Below are 24,732 nucleotides of genomic sequence, written 5' to 3'. Positions count from 1 at the left end.
TAACACTTCTTCGGCCCTGTAGGATTCGGCTTCCCATTCAAAGTGGTGACCTTGCAGTCTTTTCCAACATGCCCAGTCCGTTGGCACTTCTCGCAGACAACATTGCAATACCCAGTGTGGTGTTTGTAACACCTCTTGCATTGTGGTAAGGTTCCTTTGTAGTTCGGGTTTGAGTTGGTGTTGTTGTTGGGGTTGGGGTTTCTACCGTTGTTGTTTCCTCTGAAACCCTCATGTCGTTTCGCCGGGTTCTGTTCATAGTTCCTTCCCCTGTTGTTGTTGTTGTTGTTGTTGTTGTGGTTATCCCACTTGCGCTTCTCGCTAGTACCCGCTTCAGTCTTAGTTTTCTCCGGTTCATCGATGGTTATTTGATTCATTAAAGTATGCGCCATGCGCATCGCTTCGGGAACATTCGGTGGCTTGGATGAGGTGACGTTTCCCTTAATGCTCTTAGGGAGTCCCCAGAAGTATCTCTCCATTCGCTTGAATTCTGGGGTGACCATTGTCGGACACATCAGGGCTAGTTCCAAAAATCTCCTGTTGTAACCATCAAGGTTGTTCCCAACGGCCTTTAACTACATGAATTCCATTTCCATCTTTTGGATTTCGGTTCTCGGACAATACTCCTCAATCATAGCCGCTTTGAATTCCTCCCATGGCGTAGCATACGCCTCATCGATACCTTTCGCTTGAGCTAACATGTTCCACCACGTTAGTGCGCCGTCAGATAGCGTGCAAGATGCAAACTTGGTTTTGTTGTCCTCCGAACAGTTGCTAACTCAGAATACTGATTCAAGTTTCTCGAACCATCTGGTGAGACCAACCGGTCCCTCAGTGCCGCTGAAGTTATGTGGTTTACAGCTCTGGAATTCCTTGTAAGTACACCCATTTCGAACGGGTTGAATAAACGGTGGTGGTGGCGGTGGCGGTGGCGGTGGAGCTTGGGGTTGCATTTCCGTAATGGCTGTGGCTACACGTTCTTGGATCATCTCTTCAATTTGAGCAGCAGTAGGTGTGGATCGACCGTTAGCCATGGTGTTCTATACAAACATTTTTGACTCAAGTCAAAATCCAGCATTCAATATATAATAATATAGTATATAACAACCAACATGTAAACAGCACAACACATGTTAATTAAGTAACGCAAGTTGATACAAGTACCGCAAAACACCATACAGTAACGTAAATAGAACACTTGTGCAAAAAGTAACATCACAAAGTTTCCATTCATTAATAATAAGTTTCATACATCATGATAGATTCGTACAATACATAAGTGAAATATGAAACTACAACTAGATTACATCATGAAATCTAATACAAAAGGTCCTACGGTGAAGGTGGGTGTAGGATATCTAAAACCTGAGCCAACTGCTCCTCGAGCTCAGTAACCCGAGCTCGGAGGATTCCCACCTCCCTTGTCAATTCCTCGACAGTGGGAGCTGGTGGGGCGGGCGGCGCCGGTGGTGCAGGTGGTGCCGGTGGTGCGGGTGTTGCAGACCGCACGAAATGGGGTGCAGACGTTCCGGCTCCAGAAATAGTCAGTACGTAACGGGGTGTCTTACGCACTTGTGGGTCGGCAGGGTACGGCACAAGCCGCTTACGAGTAGTAACCCTACGACGCCAACCAAATGCGTCAGTGAAAGCACGGCCTCCGTTGATCCCCGGAATGATGGTACCGTCGAAGCGATACCGCTTCTTCGGCGGGGTGGAGGGTGGCTGAATAGGTATATCAGCAGGGTCCTCATCGTCACTGGAGTCTGATGAAGAATCATCTGATGAAGAATCGGCAGATGATGAGTCATCCGAATCATGTGGTGGTGGCACGGGTGCCTGAACTGGCAGTCCGAAGGCGGCCAACATCTCTCTATGTCTGCCTGGCGAAATCGGCACTAAACGTCCATTAGGAGCGCATCGGCACGGCATGCGCATATGGTTACGGAATGGCCCTTCCCCGAACTCCGCGGGAATCACAACACCACCGATGCGGGGTTGTGGCTCAGAGGGTCCGGGAGCAGACAGAGCTAGAATCTCCGTAGGGTCCACGTGTCTATCAATAGTAGCCACTAGTGCCGGCGCACTACTACTAGCTCCGGAAGACGAAGCGCCGGGGTCACTGGTGCGTATCGGGATCGGTGTGTCGGCAGCAGCAGCAGGTGGGGTGGCTGACGAGTCTAAACTGACCAAAACGATAGCAGGTGGAACATCTGACATCTGAACAAGGAAAAATAAATTTTCCATGTCAGTAAGTCATAAAGCAAGCAAGTATTAGGCCAACAGTTTAAATCATGTATAACAATAAGTAACATGGCAATAATAACGAATCGTACAGAAGTAGCATGCAATCGAAAGCAAGTAATATCATTCAGTAGTGAAATCATGTAATATCATACGGCATATAGCAGTAAAAGTAAGCAGCAGTATGCAGTAAGTTCAGCAGAAACAAGTAAACTAGCAAGTTGTAGATTAGTCCTATTAGTGAATCCTACTCGGGTCGGTCTTAGACTCACTAATGCAACCTAATTCCCTACAACCAATGCTTTGATACCAAATGTGATGCCCCGTACAAAACCATCGTGTACGAATCATCAACAACAGGATCATTACAAGGTTAAGTACTATATGCGATTTCAAAAAGAGTTTGCATTCATAAATAAAGTGATGTCTAAACCAACATCGAATGTTTTACAATCCAAAAGCATGCTTCACTAAATAAAAGCAAATAATAAGTGTATGTGACCACAATGGTCGTTACAAGTCATAGTTCAAAAGTACTAAAGTTTGAATGCAAGGTAAAGTAGTTCATGCGATGACAACTCTAAGCAGTGGGTGTCTACAGCACGACTAGTACACAGCGGAAGCTAACCTCAAGCACCTGAGAAAAACATGCTTAAAAATGTCAACACAAAGGTTGGTGAGCTATAGTTTAAGTATAACAGTATGTAAGGTAGGCCACGAGATTTCAGTGCTACAAAGAGCGTTTCAAAACAGTATGATAAAGTATATGTTAACCGTGGGCACTTGGTAACTAACTTAACGTTTATACCCCCTGAAAGTACAGTTGGCAAGTGCGTATGTCTACGAAGTATTAAACACTCGTTAAATGCTAGCGCGACTAGCCCGAATGGGGATGTCAAACCCTATGGATCCATATCTAAGATTCGCGTTCACCGGTTCAAAAACCAATGACTAAACGTTACCGAGCTAAAGGAAATGTTTCTGCCGTTGTATAACCCACACATATATAAGTTTAAGTACTCATGCCTAGTATGTAAAACATAAAATTCGCATGTATTCTCAGTTCCCAAAATAAGTTAAAGTAAAAAGGGAATGCTATAACACACAATGATAATGTAGTTGTAAAGTCGAGTCGGGAAAAAATGTGCAAGTAATCGGTCCGAAAGTCCTCAACCTAAGTCAAATAGTACTAAGTCAGTAAATCGTCCGAATAGGTTTAAAAGTACGTAAATAAGGTCTTAAGGGTCATCATCATTCATCATCAAACAAAAGGCGTAAAGTAAATTTCGTTCATGAAAGTAGTTTAAAACAAAAGCTGACTTCGATCAGTCACCACGGCCTCTACCCTTACTGAATTAAGGTGAGACCAGTGGCCATGGCTCCGTATATGAGTCCTTTAAGTGTGGTAAAATTTACAGAAGCAAAATCATCTTTGTTTGACCGTGGCGACGGTCTAAGTGCGAGTAGGTCAGAAATTTCTGCACAACATTAAAAGGACATAGTGACGATCGGAGGGCCATAAATCCTAAACCGTAACTCGGATTAAGACGAGTCCTATATGAAAAGTTATCTAATCGAAATATATATTTGAAAATCATAATCACAACAGCCCAGGTCTATTGGTATGTTACAGAAACCAGAAAACAGTAGGTAGAAGACAGAAAGCAGAAAAATAATGGGTTCCGGTGAGTTTGGTGCTTGATGTTCATCATGGTTCTCATCCTTGATGCCTATAGCTTCAAGTGTACAACTCAATGATGTGTTAACATTATCTTTACCATGGTTTGACCATCATAACCCAAGTGTAAGTCTAAGACATGAAGCACAACTCACTTAAGAGTTGTATGAAGTTTGATGAACCAAAGTTACATCAAAGTCTTAGATCGAACACATACATGAACTTTAAAACTAATAATAAGTTACAAACTTAAAAGTGAACTTATGAAATCAAGATCTTGAGTTGTAGAACATAGTCCTTTAGTTTGATCTTGAAGATCCAAGACTCAAAAGTCTAGATCTAGCATAAGTGTACCAAATTATAATTAAAGAAAGTTACTTACATGTTCTTGAACTTTTAAAGTCAACTTTAAGTTTCAAGAAAGTATGAGATCAAGACTAACTTGTAGTGCGTGACCAACAACAACAACAAACATGAAATTAAAGTGTATAAAATGAAGAAGTAAACTAAGTAAACAAGTAATTTGTTCATGGTTCTTCATACTTTAAAGATTCAAACCAAAGTTTGATCTTTAAGAAAGTAAACTAGAAAGTTTACTTCATGAATCACAAGTATGATTTTAATCAACACATGAACTTGCAATCCTTTAAGAAAGTATATGTAGAACATAACTAGTAAGTTTATGTTCTTGTTGTTCTTGTTATAACAAGATAAAATGAAGAATCAAACTAGAGAGTTTGGTTCTTGGAAACTAGTAAGTAAAGTAACTAACAAACTTCAAGTAACATTAACAATAACAAAGCATAAGTAAACAACAAGCAAAGATGATGATGATGAAGTGTTCTAGGTTTCGGTTTTTGGCCAAGAAAGAAGAGAGAAAAGAGCTTGTTACTTGCAAGAATTAGAGAGAAAAGTGAGAGAGAAAGTTGAGAGAATTTTGCAAGTAAAGTGTGTGTGTAAATGAGAGAATGGAACAAGTGAGTAGAAGTAATAAAAAATGAAATAAAACTCCTCCTAGCCATTCAAAACTGACGGTTTGGCTCCATGGGGGGGGGAGGAGGGATTAGTTCATTGGATTATTACATGTAAAGCTTTCAAAAGTGTGGTTATTTGGTGTATGTGCATGGGGATTGAAAGGTAACTAGATTCCAAGTCAAGTTAACTAACTAGTTTCCATTTAATTTGATACTTACATGCAAGAATGGGCAAGTTAGTCCACTTAAAATGTAGGGTGGGCTTATAAGCCCAATATCATGAGTCCATTACACTAATAAAGCCCAAGTTCAATTAATTAACAAATAAATCCAATTAAAGCCCAAGTAACTAACTAATCACCATAGTTAATTAAAATGATTAATAAAACTAATCATGAATGTAAATAATATCTGAAAATATTATTCTTGTAGTTCCGGGTGTCACAAAGACGTTTCGGGCAATTAAAGTCAAGTACGGTGTATCATGGCAACAAGTAAATGTAATAACATACATTCGTTTAATCACACGTATTAATAATAATAATTATTAATAAATTAACGTTGGAAAATCCAGGGTCGTTACATAATATAATATGCTACAAACAATACACAACCATGGTTAACCATTCTCGCGTCATTTTGCTACCGGCTCTTTGGTTCACACCATACGCATTTGTCATGATGCTACCGGCTCTTTGGTTCACATCACAACTCGAGTCATACTCACGCTAGAGTGCTCCTGGCTCTTTGGTTCACACTCTAACAACGCTAAGGTGCTACCGGCTCTTTGGTTCACACCCTAACAAATCGTGCTATAGCGCTACCTGCTTTTTAGTTCACACTATAACACACGTACTATGACGTTACCGGCTCTTTGGTTCACATCATAGCACGCTCGCACATACTATGGCACTACTGGCTCTTTGGTTCATACCATAGCATACAAATAAATACATTACATACATATGCATATAATCATTCCACTCACCTTAACGATTTGGTGACGGTTTTATACTTCCACAAGCTTCAAAGCAAAGTACCTAATATAATAAGTACTTCAATCAACACACAAAACTAGTTGGACTAAATACCAACAATTTCACTTATGTGCATTTAATGACTTAAATGCATTAAATGCCCCATTTTCACCAAAACCGCCCTTTAAGGGTCAAGACCATCATTAATCACTCAAAAGCTAGTGATCAAGGTCCAACAACACTAACTATTAAACAATTAGGGGATTTCATACCCATATTTCCCAACTAGGTCAATCATTAGCTCTTTGACTAATTTAAAGTCAACACACCCATTTACTAATTAACTAGATGTGCTAGTGATTAACTAACCAATTAGAACTCATAAACATCACTTAACATTTTGAAACCTTAGGTTAGTCACCATTGAGTCTTCATGATTCCATCTTGCCCAAGAACACGCAAAATCACCAAATATGGGGTTTATGTTCTTCATTTACCCAAACCCTAACCCTTACACAAAATCAAAGTAATGAAATTAAAGTTAGAACGTACCACTACAACCACAACGGAGCTAGAGAGGAGATGAACAACTTTAATACCCACACTTTGGTCCGAGAACAACTTCTTCCTCTTGGATTTAAGCTTTCTCACTCAAGAATCGCACTCTCTCTCTAAAATTTAAGTGAAGAGGATAAGGTTGTTGATAATGGAGTTAATGATACTCCACAAACTGACCAACTGGCCTTTAACTCGTCCACAAGTGCAATTACCAAAATGCCCATCAAAATATCTGAATAAAAGAGCAGAAACACGGCTACAGTGTTAGTGCGCCACGCGCACTATTAAGGGTGCGCTGAGCGCACCTAGCTCAGATCCGTCTCTGACTTCTGTTTAACTGTACAATCACTCCCACACTTTATGTACTCTATTTACACTGCTGTACAATGAAGATTAGGGTCTTACATGGCCTCTTAGGCTTCAAGGAGCACCATGGTTGTACCCTCCTTCAAATTTTTCTGCACAATGTCGGGGTACGGTGGCGTCAGACCGCAACCTTTGATAACCTCTACCATCACTTTGTTGATTTCATGGTCCTTCACCGCATCAACATAGGCATTAAACTTCTCGGATACAGGCCTCGAGTCCACCACCTTTTGCGCAATGGTAGGGAGGGCGGTACGAAGCTTGTATATATCCGCCTCTGCTAGCTCACGGCCTGTCACCGCGTCATCCTTCTCCCTGCTCACCCTTTCTAGTTCCAACCGCAGGCGCTCCGTCTCCCTTTTCACTTGATCAACCGCCCCAACCAACTCGCGGTTTTTCTTCCATTCCTCAATCAGGGCGGTCTTTGTTTCCACCTCAGTCACCTCCACTGCCTTGCGCGCTTCTTTCGCGGCGTCCCTGTCTTTTTTGACCTGGTCAATGTCCGCTTACAGCAGTCCCAACTCTGTTTCTTTCCGAACGGCCACTTGATACAAATTGGTGGAGCGGCGGGCCTGATCCGCAAACATACCAAAGAACACAAGGCCGTTCTGGATGAAGGCATTGAGCGCTTGATGAAAGGGCAGTGCGGCTAGCTGATTGCGGAACTCAGCAGGGAAGATTTGTTGCAGAAAGGCAGACTGCTCTGCGGAATTTTCAGCAGAGGACTAGGTAAATTGCGCCAGATTCGCCAATCTGAAGCTACCGTGTGGTGGGATTGGTGTAGAATCGGAGTCAAGGTGTATTGCCTTGTCCCGGGACTCGGCGGTAGCTTCCAGGTCTGAATTTTCCTGCGGTGGCGTCTGATGTGTCTCCTCAATATGCTCTGGATATCAGCAATTCGTTAGTACATATAAATAAGTGTGCAGTATTTGCGTCATAAGACACGCTTACCAGTAGTGGGGGAGGTAGATCTGCAGATGCCGGATCCACGGGAATAAAATTGTCGTTCCACATATCCTCCATCTGTTTGGGAGTTAGCTTCTTCTTCTTCGGCTTGGTTTGGGTGGCTTCGGCAGCCTTGCGTTTGCTTCCCGAGGTGGCAGGTGCTTGCACCTCGTTCTCACCAGTCTTCTCTTGCTCAAGCGGCTCATTAACATTCTGCTTGCGGAATGAGATGGCCGCAATCTCCTCTGCGGTAAGCACTTTCTTCATCTTCATCTCTGCAAACATATGCGCAATATTAGAACATGTATGTATACGCTAGTGGTTAAATATTCATATGCATTTGTACTATTCCTACCCTTGCCATTCGGTGCGATTATGGCCTGACGCATGTTCTCCCATGGCCAGTGCGCGGATATGTTTCCTAACCGTAGCATCACATTCCCATAGGACCAGTGCACAAGTTGTGCGCTAGCGCACTCCGCTAATAGTTTTGTTTCCTCATCATCAAGGGCGGGGGTTTTGTTCACGTCCTTTGCCACGTTTTCGCACCAGATAAGCGTTTGCGGAAAATTGGGCCCAACAACAGTTTGGTCAATAAAAAAGAATGTTTCTTTCCTTTGACCCTCGTTCAATTTGGGGGTTTTGGTAAAGTTCTGACGAGCGAAGAAAGTGAACCACGACTTGTGATGATTCGCTAAGCAGTATAGGTGGCAGAACACCTTCATTAAGGGCACCTTGTTGAGTGCAACGCACCACATCTCAAACAGTACAATCTTCCCTATTGCGTAAGGGTGTAATTGCCCTAACCCTACGCCAAAATGATCTAAAACGCCTAAAAAGAAGTTGGAAGGAGGCACCCTAAAATTGCCATGCTTGAACGCATGCTCATATATGGCTACCTTCTTCTCCGGCAGTTTGTGAGCACGTTGATCAGACAAGGGTGGCACCGGGTTATACTGTGCTAGTGGTGGGTATTGTTTAACTAGGGAATCTATATGTTTCTGCTCTATAATTGATGCTACACTATCTACATACGTCTCGTTAGCCTTAGTCATTTTCAATAAGTAATCGGAGAACAACTAACCTTTTGACGATGGCCGAAATTTGTGGGATGTGCTCGGACTTGATTTTGCAGCGTATTGAAGAAGAAAGTGGCAGAAAAATAGAAATGAGAGCAAATGACATCTATTTATAGTGAGGATTGTAAGTCATGGGGTGAAACGGTTTCATCGTGGCTGTACACGTGTAACGCAATCAACGCTCGATGCTATTTGCACGCGCGTGGGTGTCAGTTTGATGCGCCCAATGTTGCGCGTGTGGCTAACACGCGCCTGCCAACTGCCACTTTACGTCTTGTCAGCCGAATGGGCTTCTGCGACAGTGACAGGCATTTAATGGCATCGAGGCGCACGCGAGAAATTTAATGCTAGCCGTTTTCTTGTTTTTTCTCACGCTTAATAGTTTGATATCATATGTCTTACGTCATATAATATCAAACTGGGGGGACATAATGATACCGCAACCCGCATGCGGATTCTATACGTATGCGGGTGCTCGCTAGCATGCGTATGCGTGTACTTTATGTACGGTATGCGGCATGCGGGGATGTATCGAATGTCTTTGTTCCCAGTACGGCGGTTACTTGGTCATCAGGTCGGTATCTTTTCCATAATTATCTCCGTGATTCGGGGGAGTTTGTTATGGAAAGGATTATAACTATCGTAGATGGTTCTAGAATTAGGGTTTGCCTATATATATGCGAACCCTAATTATCATTCTGGACACGATCACATTACCTAATCATCGTTTACTACACGCTTTACGTCATAAACATCATCTCTCGTCTTCTCAAGGTTAACAGGTTAGTTCTTTATTAAACTAGCACCTACAACCTTATTTGGGGCCTTCTGATCAGCGACCGCTATCGGAGGTGGACTTAATCACTTGGCCACCCCGCCGATATCATCATATCAGCCACGGTTATTCACGGTAGCCGGATCGGAGAGCCTCGTTCTAAGATCCTTAACCCCCCCCCCCCCCTTTGCGTGTTGAACAGGCATATTAACTCTATGGAAAATATATGCATGATTAGTAATCTATTTATCTTCCGCTGCAAAACTCAATAAAACGTCTCATATAGAGTCGTTCTCGTTTATACAATTGTGATTTGATATATTTAATGACGTTATTCTTCCAGGCCCTATTTGAAGGATGTCACAAGAAGATATAACAAGTACACGAATAAAGAAGATCAAGAGTGATCTAGACTCCAACCTAAATAATATGATAGGTCAGAATATATCTAACTTATGTCATGTCAATGTATGATAGTCCTAGTGCTTGAAGTGGCTTTGAAATTATGTGACAAAAGATTTGAATAAGTATTACGTGTACTTTCTATTTTTAGTAAGTTTTCAATTTTAGAAATATTCTATTTTAGGTAAGTTTCTTTTTATAGTAAATTTCTATTTTTAAAAGTTTCTTTATTTAGAAAGTCTACTTAAGTCAAATGAGAAAGTCAACTGAAAAGTCAACCCAAAAGTCAACAATCAGCGTGGAAAGTCAACAAGACTCAAAAACAATCTTTAAAACTTATTCGTACTTATTTCATAATAATATTGTCATAATATTAACTTTGGTAGTTGAATGACTTTAAAAAAATACAAACTTTAATATATTGTAAAAATGGCTAAAGTGTCCATTTTGGAAATTTTTATAAAAATTAGTGGGACCTGATTTGACAAACGGTTAACGCCAAGTACTTCGTTTTACCACAAAGAAACTACACAAAAATTTTCAGGAGCCAACTCGATTTGAGCAACTCGTGGCAACCGATGTCGTTTCGACATTTCAATGATTTTGTTTTAGCTTTTCAGAAAAAGTATAAATATGAGCAAGTGACCTACTTTGACAATTTTTAAAACGACGCTCGGAACTCGGTTTGATAAACTAACAGAGCCAAAAGCTTCCCCTTGCTATCAAGATACTACCTCATTTATTTTACAATTTTTACAGCATTTAAATGACCATGGTGATCGACATAATTTCGACAAAAATCATTTTCTGCATCAATATTCTAATAAGAAGATTTATTTTTATAAACTTCGAAAAATCGTAACTAATTCACAAAAATTGCAAACGACATAAATCAAAAGTCCAAACTTATTAATTTTTCGATACGCACGCACTCGTGAACCCAGAAATTTGATTTTGGGTCGCACACATATCGAGACAACCCGAGCAGACCTGCTCGATTTCATATTTATTAATATTTTTATTTCAAAACTTTTTTTAATCGTATCTTACAAACCGTTCGTCCGATTTTAACGTTCTTTATATATTTTTGAGTTGCATCATCGATCCCGACATGATGGTGACGTTCAATCAGCCCAAAAACATCACGTTTTTCGAGGCTATATCAGCTGTGATTATATATATTTAAATATAATTTTATATAAACTTTAAGAATTCATATCTTGAGTTCTACACATCCGTTTAACGCAAATCTTATATGTAAATTGCACTACTCATCAAGAGGAACACGATGAGCAAGAAAGTTTTATCATAAAATCATGACACGGTTCCCAAAACCGCAGGTATAGCTGCTGTCCAAATTTTATATACCCGAAAAATATGATTTTTTTTTTTTGAAAAATTAATTATCCAAACAATACCACAACAATTGTTCAAGCACTATAACTAATAATCATACATAATATCAAGTAAATAAATGATAATTGAAAAAGTTAGGGTTAAATTAACTACCTCAAATCAAGAAAAGAGAATAGGAGAAACGTAGAGAATCGCGAGAGGAATCCAAATATCCAATTAGTTTTGAAAGAGGGTTAGAATTTATGGAGATGATGGAAGTCGATGTTTTGGGGTTTTGGAAGTGTGTTGTCGACAGCAAGAGGAAGCAGGAAAACAATTCGCTAGTTTTTTTTTTTTTTTTTTGTAATTGTGATTTGATAAAAATAAATAAATACTAAACTTAACAAATAAATCTTCAATTTTGGAAATTTAAATATTTGGGCCTTATCTCCTTATTGAAAGAGTCGGCCGAATTTTTGGAGTACATATATATTGTTATAATTTATTTATTTTTATAAAAATAAAATAATACTTCCATAATAAAATGTCAAGTATCAAAAATCATTTCAATTTGGGCTAAAACCCCTTATGGGTCGGCCGAACCTTTTTTACTTATTTATTGATTTTTTTTTTTAAAGATAAATATTATCCTAACTCTAGACTAGATATCAACTAGTACCACGTAAAAAGAGAGTTGGGCAAGAATGTAGGGGAGGTTCGGCCCCCTTTTTTTTCTTTTTTTTTCTCTTATCCATAATTAAAAAAATAAATAAAATAATAATTTTTTTTAAAAAAAATCTTGACCTATTCACTTAAAAAGAGATGGACGAGATTTCATGCATACATATTTATTTATTTTTTTAATTTTTTTTTTCAACTTTTATTCATAAATATTATTTATCTAATTAGTTTAAAATTAAAATTAAACTGTGATAAGCAAAAAGTCTAGCAAAAGGAAGACTTGGGTTTGAAAAAAAAAAACATTTGGCCATTTGTGTCTAGGATGGGAGCTCACTTCATTAAATTTTGATCTTACTCCTTGGCCCGATTGATAAAGTGAAGTCGATCCGATGAATAGAACATTACGCGATTTATAATACGCGAGAAGAATAATCCATGAAATAAAATATAGGAATATTTTATGAATTCATATGACATTGAAATGTCATAGATAAAATAATTCGGATTTGAAAATTATGAAAAGTCTAATTGTTGGTTTGAAAACCGAGACGATTTACCGGAATAAAAACCGTTACACGAAGGAATGTACTAACACGTAGTCACACATTAATTTTAACACTTGTAATATTAACTAAAGTTAATTATATAAATAATTTAAACTTTAATTAATATAATGTGTCGCCCAAAAATAAATATTTAGTCAACGTTGTATTATAGTAGAGTAATTACTTATTAATTCAATATTAATAAGCATGCAGAAACCCTGGGGGTAAAATAGTTATTTCAAGTATGAAAATTTGAGGGTTGTTATACCAGTAGCAAAATAGCAACAACAACCAGTAGAGGCTAGTCAGTCCTCTGCTGTTCATGATACTCCAGTAGAAGATAATCAGTCTTCTGCTGAGGGGGAATAACAATTTTTAACTCCCCTCTTGGCAGAATAGGAACCAGCACTAACACAAGAACCATCACCTAAACCCAAACCTACTGATAAATAACGGGCCAAATCCACTTCCAGAGATCACCTACCTTTGTGATTGGAACCCTTATTCGAGGCAGGTGATGAAGGTTCTGAGCCAAGCAGTTCATCTCCTTCTCTAGATGACTCTCATCCCAGTAATGTGAACTATGCTTTGTTCCTTTATCCAACTCGGAAGAGAGATTTGAAGACTCGGCTGGTGATTATGAGATAGAAGACCCAAAACGAAGTGTGTTGCTGGGTGAAGATGAACAAGAAGACCCAGCAAAGACGGAAGAGCTAGTTAATCAAGAAGTTACATGTACTAGCTCTGGACCAGCTCTAGTCTCAGCTGCTTAACCAACAGGATCTTCTGTGTCATTAGATCCAGAGACTGAAGCAGCACTTCAAAGAATGATGGAAAATCTTGTTAAAGAGGAACGAGCAGGTTCATCTGGTACAGCTGAAGCAGTTGAATCTTCATCTTCCCTAAAGCCAAATGATAAGAGTGTTACATGGGAAGATGAGCTAGTAAAGCCACCACCTCTTCCACCATTGTCATGTGAAGAAAGAAAAGCTCAAAGGTTAAATATCTCTGTTGAGGAATGGGAGCGTAGAGATGAGATGGTTAAAGAAGATAGAAATCGAAGGATAAGATTTACTCTTCATCCACTTGATCAAGAACATTACATAAATGCTGCCAACTTGGGTATGACAATAGATGAATACCTTGAAGTCAATGACTTAAAGTTGAGTACGGAAGAAGATAGAACTCTATTGGTTGAAGCTCACAGAATTGGCATTGGTATGTAAGAATACATGATTCTTCAAAGTACAGATGAAGGTAGGATGATGGCATCATCAGTAAGAGAACTAAACATTACTCTTGGAAGAATATCTACTATCTGTTCAACTGGAACAACAAATAAAATCAGCTGTTAGACTGGCAAAAGATTTGAGTGTTGCCCATCAGGAAGAAAAGCTTGAAGAAAAGATACCGGTAGCAATGAAAAACAAAGTAACATCTTATGTTTCTAATCCACCACGGATGAGTGTGATAGCAGAGGCAACTTGCAATTATATGCAAAGAAAAAAGTATGTTGATGCAGTGACAGGGAGATTTAGTCAAGCAAAAATCTCCAGGTATCAAGTATGTAACGATCGAGCTTTCAACATCGGCGGAGAAAACAATAAGTTTGAAAGAGTTGAACTCATTTACTTATGAAACTATGGCTACGTTGAGTGGGTGGAGCTACTAGAAATTTTCAGAAACAGAAAAGATAGTGAGCTGAAGAATAATGTGATCAAGCAACTGAGACAATTATTTGCAAAAGCCACTCAGTATGCTGATGCACCGGTACTTCACATTGATGCTAAACTTAGGAAGAAGAAGACTGGCACTGGCTCAACCTTTACTATGAAAGAACCAATCATATTGCCGCCAAAAATCCCTACGTTTACAATGGAAGATCTCAAGGTACTTCACATTAATGCACTGGTACTTCACATTGATGCTAAACTTAGGAAGAAGAAGATTGGCACTGACTCAACCTTTACTATGAAAGAACTAATCATACTGTCGCCAAAAATCCCTAAGTTTACAATGGAAGATCTCAAGGATCTCTTCAAATTGCCACTTGTAAAGGAAGAGGAAGAAGACTGGTTTGACTAGAATAGTGATTCTGGTATTTTTGGTTTTAATGTGTATATTGTACTTGTAATTTTATGAATTAAAGTAAAATATAAATGAGTTCATCTTCAAAAGTATATCAAATTATAAGATATAGATAACTCATCAAAAGATTCTAGAAAAATGAACTTAAAAAGGACAAATCAATGGTTAGTTTTTTAAGTCCTTTTACTACTGTGTTATAGTGTTTGTTTTTCATGCTTATATTTTGTCATCAACAAATAAGGGGAGATTGTTGAGTCCCCTATGAAATTAAGAATTTAATTAGGACAAAACATAATTATTAACACTTATTATAATGTGCAACCAGTAGTAGTCCATGTAAATGTTACTAAGTACAACCCAGTAGTATAGTTTTAGTGTGTAAGTGTGTTGTCATAACTATCAACACAAGATAGTAAAAGGGGACCTTCATGACCAGCAAAAGGATGTATGCTAGCAGAAGACTATAGAAGAACCGGCAGAAAAAGAAGAAGAAGCAGCACAGAACACTTAGACAAATTATGTTGTTGGTAAGCATAATAGTTTCCAGTGCTGTCTACAGCAAAGTATGGCTATTCAACTGACATCGAAGACGAAGTTGAAGAGAAAAGGACACAAATCGGCGGTTTACAAGTGACCTTACAAGACAACATGGAATGCAGAGGTATAACTCATCTGCAGTTCATGGTTATACCTAATGTCAACGCCCTGGGAATCCAACATTCTATTTGTTTATTCAAATAGTATGTTTGCCTAATTTTGGCAGTTCCAGAATTAGCTTATAAACAAATGAGAGCCACGTACTTTCTTACAGACTTGTCGGCTGAAATACAAACATCCATTAGACTAGTAGATAAAAGAGTTTTTACCTGGTTAATAGGTTCTCTAAAATAAGTAGGTAGTGGTGTAGGATATTAAATCAAGAGAGTCTGTATACTTGTATACGCTTAAGAGTTTTTCTAAGCTATCAAGGCGTAATATGTATCAACCTATTATCAATGCCGCTACAAGATAATAGTGATTCTTTAACATTATATCAATAAAAGAATAAAGTTGAAAATTACCTTGACTCTGATTTAATTATTTGCTTAATTATTAACTTAATTGATATTTGATAAAATATTTAAATTGCCAAAAAAATTCTATTCAATGCTCAACCATTTAGAGTTGAAACGCTCTCTTAACCATTAAGCACATAAATTTTCTGTAATATCCTCTTCAAATCATTCAGAACACTTAACGTAAAAATAAATATTTAATTGTTTATTCATGTAACACGTTAATAATGTAATTTTACTCGGTTTATATCATTCGTTATCATTCGTTCAAAATGATTATCCAACATCTTATTTTCCTTCGATGCTAAATTATCCAGTTTTATCAAACGCGTTCTAAGTTGTTCATTGACATAAATTTAATTCTTAAAGACTAAAATTATGACTAAAATGCATCTTTCTATAAAAAAGTAGGTTATTCATAAAGGAGTTAAATAACGAAAACTTAAAATTCTGCAAAACTTATTTGAAAAACTTTGCGCACTGTAAAAATAAAAGGATTGATCTAAAGATAGCATTTTGCAGAGACGAAAACAGAAGATGATGCTTTGTCACCCCAACCTTCAAATATGCTTATTATAATTTATTAAAAATACTAACATCCCTTAATTTTTAAATTCTAATGCCCTCTAATTTTTATATTGATATTTACTTTTCGAAAAATGTCACATTTATTCGTAAATTCTGGTTTCGCCTCTAATCTTTAGGGCTATTTTAAGAGATCTAAACACGCATAAAATGTTTGCAAATGACAACTACCTACTTTTTACACATACTATGACTTTATTAATTGAGTCAATACCAAACGTCCATTTATTGGTGACTTAACTGTCGCTTAGAGCTGAAATTGAACTTCGTACATGTTTAAAACTCATATAAATTTGATTCTACTATTTTTATGGCGTCTCACACTTTTTTAACCTATTTATCGGCCGGAGATCCATTCAGAAACAATCTCATAGAACATTTTAAGAGAAAACTTTCTTTACTCTTGGACTCTTGGGTGTTTCATTTTTTTTTTTTTTTTTTTGAAAAATGACCTCTTTTTTGTTCTACAATAGGAGAAAGATCTTATTCCCCACTTTTTTTAATCTTATGATGTTCTGGTAAATAACCGATCCAAACACCACCGATCACCTTAATTAACATCGCTCAATAATTTAATTTAATTTAATTTATTCAGCTGATAAACAAAATGGAGAAAGAAGCGATTTCAGCCGCATCCCAAGAGATTTCACACCAATTCCAAACCCTAATCGATTCACAAGATCTATATTCTTTAAACCAATTGCAGAACATCATGTAATCTCTCTCTTTTTATGCGCGTGTATTCGTTTATATTCATATCGTGCCTATATTTACACAATATACATGTTGAGTATATTTCATAGTTTTAATTTTGGAATCCTGCATTTACTTTGTTATTTAATCCAAATTTAGGGCTTTTTATGTAGGTGTTATTGTATGTGTTCGACTGATTCAATTTCAATTCCGTCAGAATTCCATTGAATTCCGTGAGCCAAACGGGCCTTTAGAGTTACCTTAACTAGGAAAAATCACCCATGGATGAATATAGCATACGAAGATCCTAAATCGATTGAAATGATCAAATGCCTACATGTTAAAATAAGCTTAATCTCAATAGATTTTTTGTTTCACTAATCTGTCATAATTATTAATTGTTTGTTTTGTAAAGTAATGTTTGCGATAAAATTACAGATTGGGGCGTCTGCAGGACAGTAATGCAGTTCTTTCTCATTTTAATGACTATTCAGAACAGTGTTTTGCTGAGGTATCGAGTGATCTTTCTACAAATACGCGCCTCTTAAAGTCAATGAAGTCGGATCTTGATTATATATTTCTAAAGCTGAGGTTAGTTGACCAATTATGTTAAGTTCTTACTTTTTAGCTGCATACTATTTGCATGAATAATTTAAGACAGTTAAGATACTTTAGAGCATAGTGTGCATGTAAAAGTTATTATACAATTTTCCAACTGGGAAGAAAAAGAAGAATTTAAATCCCTAAAGTTGTAGCAAATGATTAATGTTTTTCGTAGATGTTAGAATAGGGCGTTTGCAATTTGACGATCAATCACTCACGGTGGTAATATTATCGAATCGTCATTTAAACTGGCGATTGTGTACAGGCTTCAAGGAAAATAAAACAGAAATAATTGCTTGAATTCATTTTGATCGAAAAATGCTCAGATACAGCTGTCTCTGTTGGGCCTTGAACTCAGAACCTCTTGCTTGTTGTGCTCAAAAACAAATTGTTGGATTGTTTACAATCGGATTATTAAAAGAGGTTGTAAAGTGAGTTTGTAAATACACTCTTTAACATGAATCGACTTGTGTATGCAGACTGAGTTAGATGTCTCTCCTTTGTATAAAGGTCCAGATAAAGATAAGAATAAACATCATATAATATTGATTTTGTTTTGTCCTACTTGGATAAACTTAAAATTTTGCTTGTGTACTTTCCACTTAATGATGTGTTTTTGTACAGCTCTTAATTCAGTAACTAAAATTGTTGTTTCTTTGTCACTTAATCTGAAAATTGGTTTGTTTATAGGAGACATAGAATCAGACACCCCTTTCCATTAAGAGGCAAATTGAAACAGGACTTGATACAGAAAAAAGTAAACAACATAAAGACAATGTTTAGGTTTTACATCTCAAGTCAGGTTCAACCATCACAAAATAGCCTAGTGGTTGGGGCTTGAGTTCCTTGCAAGAGGTCTCAAGTTCGAATTCTGTCTATGACGAATATTTTGTGGTGGCCAGTGAAAGGTTGAAAACATGAAAACAGCCAGAGAGTAATCTTGCTGGGTTGTGTACATCAAATTATGTGGTTGGATTAATCGCCCTCCTGACTAGCCCAAACAAGGAAATTTTCTACCTTTTATCCAAGTCATGTTCATTTACACTTTTAGGTATGCCATCATGCATTGAAACATCAACATTATGGTTAAGGCCGGAGATATGAGCATGTATTTTGCGTATACCATGTTGGTTGATTGGTACTTACATCGTCTGTTTATTGTTTCATTGTTTCCGTTGCTCTTACTGAAAACCGATAACACAACTGAGTGGATTCACATAAACCACGTGGTTGGTTGGTTTCGGAGATTTAAGAAGACGAAAGTGCAGTGTTCTGAAGCAGTTTGATAAGAAATGTGCTACTATGTTCTTTAACGTTGTTATTGTTTTGTTTCAGGAGTCTTAAAGGAAAGATCAAAGCTACATATCCTGATGCATTCCCGGATGATTCAACGTTAGAAGCTCTTGATAGAAGGCCGGATCTAGAAATAGCTCAGTGAAACTGTACTTCACTCTGTTTAATGTTACTCTACCTTTTCTGCATTTTATTCCTTTTTCTGTCAACATATGCTTTAATCTTTATCTTAATAGTTGCATAACATTTGGATTTGTGTGCGATGACATGTATATATCTAGCATATTTGTATGCCAAAATGCAGAGATCGTTGGTTTTTCTTATCGCACATGGAAATGATATTGAGTTGTTGGAAGTAGAAATCTGAGTACTAAACTCAAAACCTACATTTAGGATAAACCTATGTTGTATATGATATAATAAAAAGATTTGAGATTTATTTCTTTGTTGTATATCATATAACATAATACTTGTCCCAATTTTAGGTAAAGGATTTGCAAGCTTAAATTTGTCATGTAGACATTTAGTATGTTCTTAATCTACTTTTGACACGTTGTAACTTGATATAAGAGCTCCATTATACACTAATCAAAACCAGAGAAGAATAAAAGAGAGATGGAACATGTTACAAAGAATTGTTGTGTATAAATGGTACATGTTTCAAGTTAACAGATTTTGTGATTTAAGAATTAGAAAGGTAAATTAATTAGGTTTGATGTTACTCAAAAAGGGTAAATCCACATTCTCCATGACCTAATTGCGTTATTCCATAACTATTTCTGACCATTACTTTGTCCGGCTTTTTCGAGTAACAAGTGATGGTGGTACCAAGTATTGCTTAGTCTAGAACTCGAGGGGCGCGAGTTGGGGTGATAGCTGATATATTATGATGGTGTTGTTATGGAATTCATCTTATCCAACAATTTGAGATTAAAAAAGTATGCAAGAACTTGATGTTGCTAACAATCTATTGTTACCTCTCTAACTACGATTGTCATGTACATAATTATGGTTCATCTCTGTGCTGTAAATAAGTTACTCATACAAATAGGAACTTGTGTACACTTTGATTTTATAAGATAATATTGTAGGTTTAAGTTTCATGATAAATCATGCTTCTTAGGACCGCGTATACATCTGAGATCGATAGTCATAGTAGTGTACATTATTACTATGACGAAGCGTGCTACACCAAACAATTGTTGCAATATAAGGAATTATTGCTCAACTCACAAATTAGAAAACTAATTTCCTTATCAAAGCATCACCTGGTGGATTACAACAGAAATGGTGAAGACCAAGGGTGTGGATGGTGGGTTTACTTTTAATCGAAAACAAAAGGGATCAGCACTGAAGCCAGCATACCCAGTAATTATTTAAGTTTTAGTTTTTATAAGCTCTATCTATATCTACTATTTTAAGAGCTCGTTTGTTCAACAACCTCATAAATTTTCAGTTTACCAAACAAAGGTTATAAAACTGAAATTCCTATAAACTTGTCACTCAAACACATCCCAAAAGCAACAACTCATGTAGTGATGGCAAAAAAAACAGTACTCGATGGAAAACCCGAAACCCAATATTTTAGGCCGGGTTCGGGCCGGATAAATGGGTCTAGGGTCAGGGGTCGGGTATGAGATGGTTCTTAATTTTTCGCGGGTCCGGGATGGTTTTAGACACAACCCCGATTACTCGGCCCGTATGCCCGAAAAGGCCCGAATCCATATACCAGGCCGTAAACCCAACTCGACCTGTAAACCCGATTATCCGGCCTGTATACGCAAAAAAAGACTAAAACACCCGTGAAAAAACCCCATTACCCGATGGTCCGGGTTTTAAACGGATTTTTTTATCGGTTTCGAGTCTAGGATTACCCAAACCTGGCCCGATGCCATCCCTAAAGTCAGGTAACTAAACTAAGCACGTTTCCCGCTCCTATCATTCTACATCTGCTTAGAATATGCATATGTGTATATTCATTCAAAACTCGAAGGGCTCCCTAAGTGGGCTAATTTTAAATATCTTAATGGCCTAAACAAAAAAACCATAAATCCTAAAAAACAGTCGGGGTCCAACATATTTAAAATTAGTGACGTCCTATACCATAAATAAATCTTAAAAACCTAGTTTTTTCACATAATTAGTGGTGAAACGTCATAAGGTAGAATCACCACTGTTCAAAAGACAACAGTATAAATTTTACAGGTTCACCAAAATTTAACTCGAGACATTTGGCCAAAATGATGTTCAAATATGGGTGCAACTCACAACATTAAAACTTTCAAAGATCTTGATTACAAAAAGCAGCTTCTACTGTTCTACATATCATCAAAGAGTTTATGAAGAAAAAACAAAACAATAAAGAAAACCTGGTCATCGATGGTATGTAATTCTAAATAAAACCAGGGACTTCTCCGGGCATCGGGGCCAACTCATTCGTATTAAATCTTTCTTCATCATAGAAAGTGGCACGTACAGTCCTACCACCAAAAAATCGACCTTCAAGATCAACAAGTGCTTTTGTTGCTTGTTCTGATCTTTCAAACTGCACAAAGATTCTAACCGCTTCATCAACTGGAAAATTAGGCTCCGTTATTTCAAATATCAACACCCGCGTGACTGTTCCGTATTTTGCACATTCCTCCGCAACTTCGGTTTCTAAATCATCATCTACCTCACCAGGACCAACCTTCAAAAATAAAAAGATCCATGTCATAGACAACACAACAATTCGTTGCAGACATATTTATGAAATGGCAGAATTCAAATTTATATTGCTTTATACAAGAGATTATCTAAATAGTCGGGTCTGATTCAGTTAACCACCAAAAAGTCTGTTTGTTTACCTAATAATACTTCTGTTAATACTAATGTATCAAGTATAACTACAAAGTATATAGTATGCGTATATCGTATACTTTGGACAACTTTTAACCCATTTTACTAGTCTAACCCACTTGACCAATCTCGGTCTGATTCAGTAAACCACCCTAAACTTTGTTTGTCTACCTAATAATACTTCTGTCTGTACTAATGTATCAAGTATAACTACAAAGTATACAGTATGCGTATATCATATACTTTGGACGATTTTTAACCCATTTTACTAGTATGACCCACTTGACCAATTTCATTATATACTAATATTCCTTTTTTTGAAAAAAGGCAAGGCCCCAAAGTGTAGCTAGTGGAGATTGAACCTGGGTCGCCATTAGAGTATTTACTAATATTACTCCATCCGTCCCTAATTTGATGTCCTGTATTTCATTTTAGGATGTCCCAAATTAATTTTTCACTTTCATAAATAGAAAAAAATAAGAAGATTAAGTACTATTACGCCATTAATGCACGTGGATAGGATTCAACGAGAAAAAAAAGTAGGGCTAAAACTGGAAAGTTAACATAAAGTACAATACTTTTATGACATTTCCTTAAACTGTGTGTTTTTTTGTCTGGGGACAATTTAATTGGGCCGGAGGTGTACTATATAATAACTTATTAATTAAGATACTGAAAAATTAAAATAAATACTAATAACATTATAATCAAACTCCCGGAAAAACACAAATTACCCTTCTGCTCCTTTGGATCGACAACTGACCCGGCCAAATCGATCTCTATCACACACTTGCTACTACTTGCACATATGTGAGCACAACTCCAAACTTTACAAAACCATATTTAATCAAATTTTCACTTATGTTTAACTAGCATCTTTCATTCCTAATCTCCAATTATATACATACTTGTTCTCTTATTCAAATCATAAACACCATTGTGTAATACTATAGATAATCAAATCAATAATCAATGCAGACCAATTTACATTTCTATTAACAGCATAACTAATCAATTTAAATAACAAAATCAAAATTCAAACAACTTACCATGTTTCGAAGAAGCACAACACGAGTCGGTTGCCCATTAATACTAACACCTTTCACCTTCTTCTCCGCTTGCTGTTTTTGTTCACTAGCATTCACAATAACTCCAGCTCTCCTATCAGTTTTCTTCGCCATTAACGGTGTCGTAATCCCCTGTTCTTGTTTCCCCAACCCCTGGCCTGCTTTCCACCCCATTTTAGCCATCATTCTTTGTGCAGCAGTCATCTGCCCGCCCGCCCCGACACCCAACCCGCCCGTTTCCGACTTCTCAATACTAAACCCATCTCCACCACCACCATTCCCAGGTGACGGCGACCTCCTCCCACCTCCACCACCGCTGCCGCTCATTGCCGCCCGCCGCTTCCACGCCTCCTCACCGGAGATATTAAAGTCCAAATTTTTATCACTATTACTATCCCTTTTCTCTCTTTTTTCCCTTTCTTCTTCCTCTTTTCGCCTACGATCGATTTCGCGTTTAATTTCGGCCTCAGCTGCTTTTCTCTTCCTTTCCCTAATGTATTCTTCGTAATCATTCGGTCTGGCAGGATCGTATTCTTCAAGTACTGAAGACGTGACACCCACAAGTGCAGGTTGAAAAGATTGGTTTCTTGAAATCATATCAGTAGGGCCCACTCCCATTGAGGAGGCCGATGAATTAACAATTTTGGGTTTTGTTTGTTGGGGTTTGATTAGGGTTTTGGGAGGTGGGATTAAGGTTGATGCCGAAGGTTTACGGAGTGTTGGTGGGGCCATCTTAACGGTACTTGACCAGACGTTTGATGATGGATTTGGGGTTTTGTTGCTGTGGGAATCATCGTCTGTTGTTGATGTTGATGATGGTGGCGGTAGGTCTCCGTACAATCCACCCAACATTGGTTTGATGATTTGAAATTGACGGTGAAATTTGGGGGATTTTGATTTGAAAATTATGGGTAATAATAATAGGGCTTTTTGCAGAACGAAGAACCGATTTTAAGAATAACAAGAAAAATAGAAAAGACAATTGTAAATGTTGAAAGGGTAGGCAGAATACAGAGGTACTGCACAAAATTGTGAAGTAAACAATTGAATACAGACGCACTTTGGGACGATTTTCAGATTTAGGTTAGTTTGAATTTATTAGAGAGGTCCCAACCATCAGGGCCAACTACATCTCAATAATAATAACAGTACTAAACTACAGAACTAAATACTTTCAACAATACACTCCTTTCTCACAATATTGAGACCCACATTTAATTATTTTAACTACATTAAAAATACTGTTATTATTATTTATAATATAAATAATATAAATATAATTATACTTATTAAGTAATTATCAATTATTAAATTATATCACATCTGAAACTTAAAAATTAATTTGATTAATATTTTGATTTTAATATTTAAAAGATAAAATAAAATATGATAATAGTATTCCGTAAATCAATATTAGCCACAAAATTTGTAGGACCACCATTAAAATAATAAAAATTAAAAAAATCATCATCATTATATCATTTCTTCAACTTTCTGCAACTTTCTTAGTCACCTTCTGCAACTTTCTTTCACCTTTCTTCAATTTCTTCAATTTGTGAAACTCAAATATAAAACAAATAAATAAATAAAAAAAAAAGAAGGCTGGCGTCCACGAATATGCTCAGAATGGAAGAAGAAGAAGAAGAGGGCGGAGGTGGCTGGGAGGCACCTGGGCGGAGATGGTGCCATCGGCGTCCACCTGGGCGCGGCTGTGGGCGGCCCTGTGGACGGAGCGTTGGGAGCTCTCTTAGTAGTCAATAACGTTAATATTGATACTTATCGAATATATAATATGAGTTGTAATCACTTGAAATCACTTATTTGCTTGAAATCAAAGAGGCCAATGAGAGCGCGACATGTGGCGCGATAATCACATGTGATTGAAAAAAAAATCGGAATAAAAAAAATATTGAAATTTTTTTTTAAATTTTTTTTTTACAATCACATGTGATTGGAT

General features: G+C 37.3%; 2 protein-coding genes across 2 annotated transcripts; one reads left to right on the top strand and one right to left on the bottom strand.

Annotated features, from left to right (window-relative positions):
• The first annotated feature begins 16,857 nt into the window (after positions 1 to 16,857).
• On the top strand, positions 16,858 to 19,193 carry LOC139843904 (kxDL motif-containing protein LO9-177). The gene is made up of 3 exons (XM_071834092.1): positions 16,858 to 16,995; positions 17,413 to 17,565; positions 18,913 to 19,193. Exons 1-3 carry the CDS (start codon positions 16,889 to 16,891, stop codon positions 19,013 to 19,015), a joined length of 363 nt encoding a protein of 120 aa, XP_071690193.1. The 5' UTR covers positions 16,858 to 16,888; the 3' UTR covers positions 19,016 to 19,193.
• Positions 19,194 to 21,116: 1,923 nt separating this feature from the next.
• LOC139843902 (DNA-damage-repair/toleration protein 111-like) lies at positions 21,117 to 23,852 on the bottom strand. The gene is made up of 2 exons (XM_071834091.1): positions 22,758 to 23,852; positions 21,117 to 21,559 (listed from the first exon to the last, which is right to left on the bottom strand). Exons 1-2 carry the CDS (start codon positions 23,625 to 23,627, stop codon positions 21,263 to 21,265), a joined length of 1,167 nt encoding a protein of 388 aa, XP_071690192.1. The 5' UTR covers positions 23,628 to 23,852; the 3' UTR covers positions 21,117 to 21,262.
• Positions 23,853 to 24,732: the final 880 nt, after the last annotated feature.

Source organism: Rutidosis leptorrhynchoides, chromosome 4 (genome assembly GCF_046630445.1).
Source record: "Rutidosis leptorrhynchoides isolate AG116_Rl617_1_P2 chromosome 4, CSIRO_AGI_Rlap_v1, whole genome shotgun sequence".
In the NCBI taxonomy this organism is placed as follows: domain Eukaryota; kingdom Viridiplantae; phylum Streptophyta; class Magnoliopsida; order Asterales; family Asteraceae; genus Rutidosis; species Rutidosis leptorrhynchoides.
This window is presented reverse-complemented; position numbering and strand designations above follow the sequence as displayed.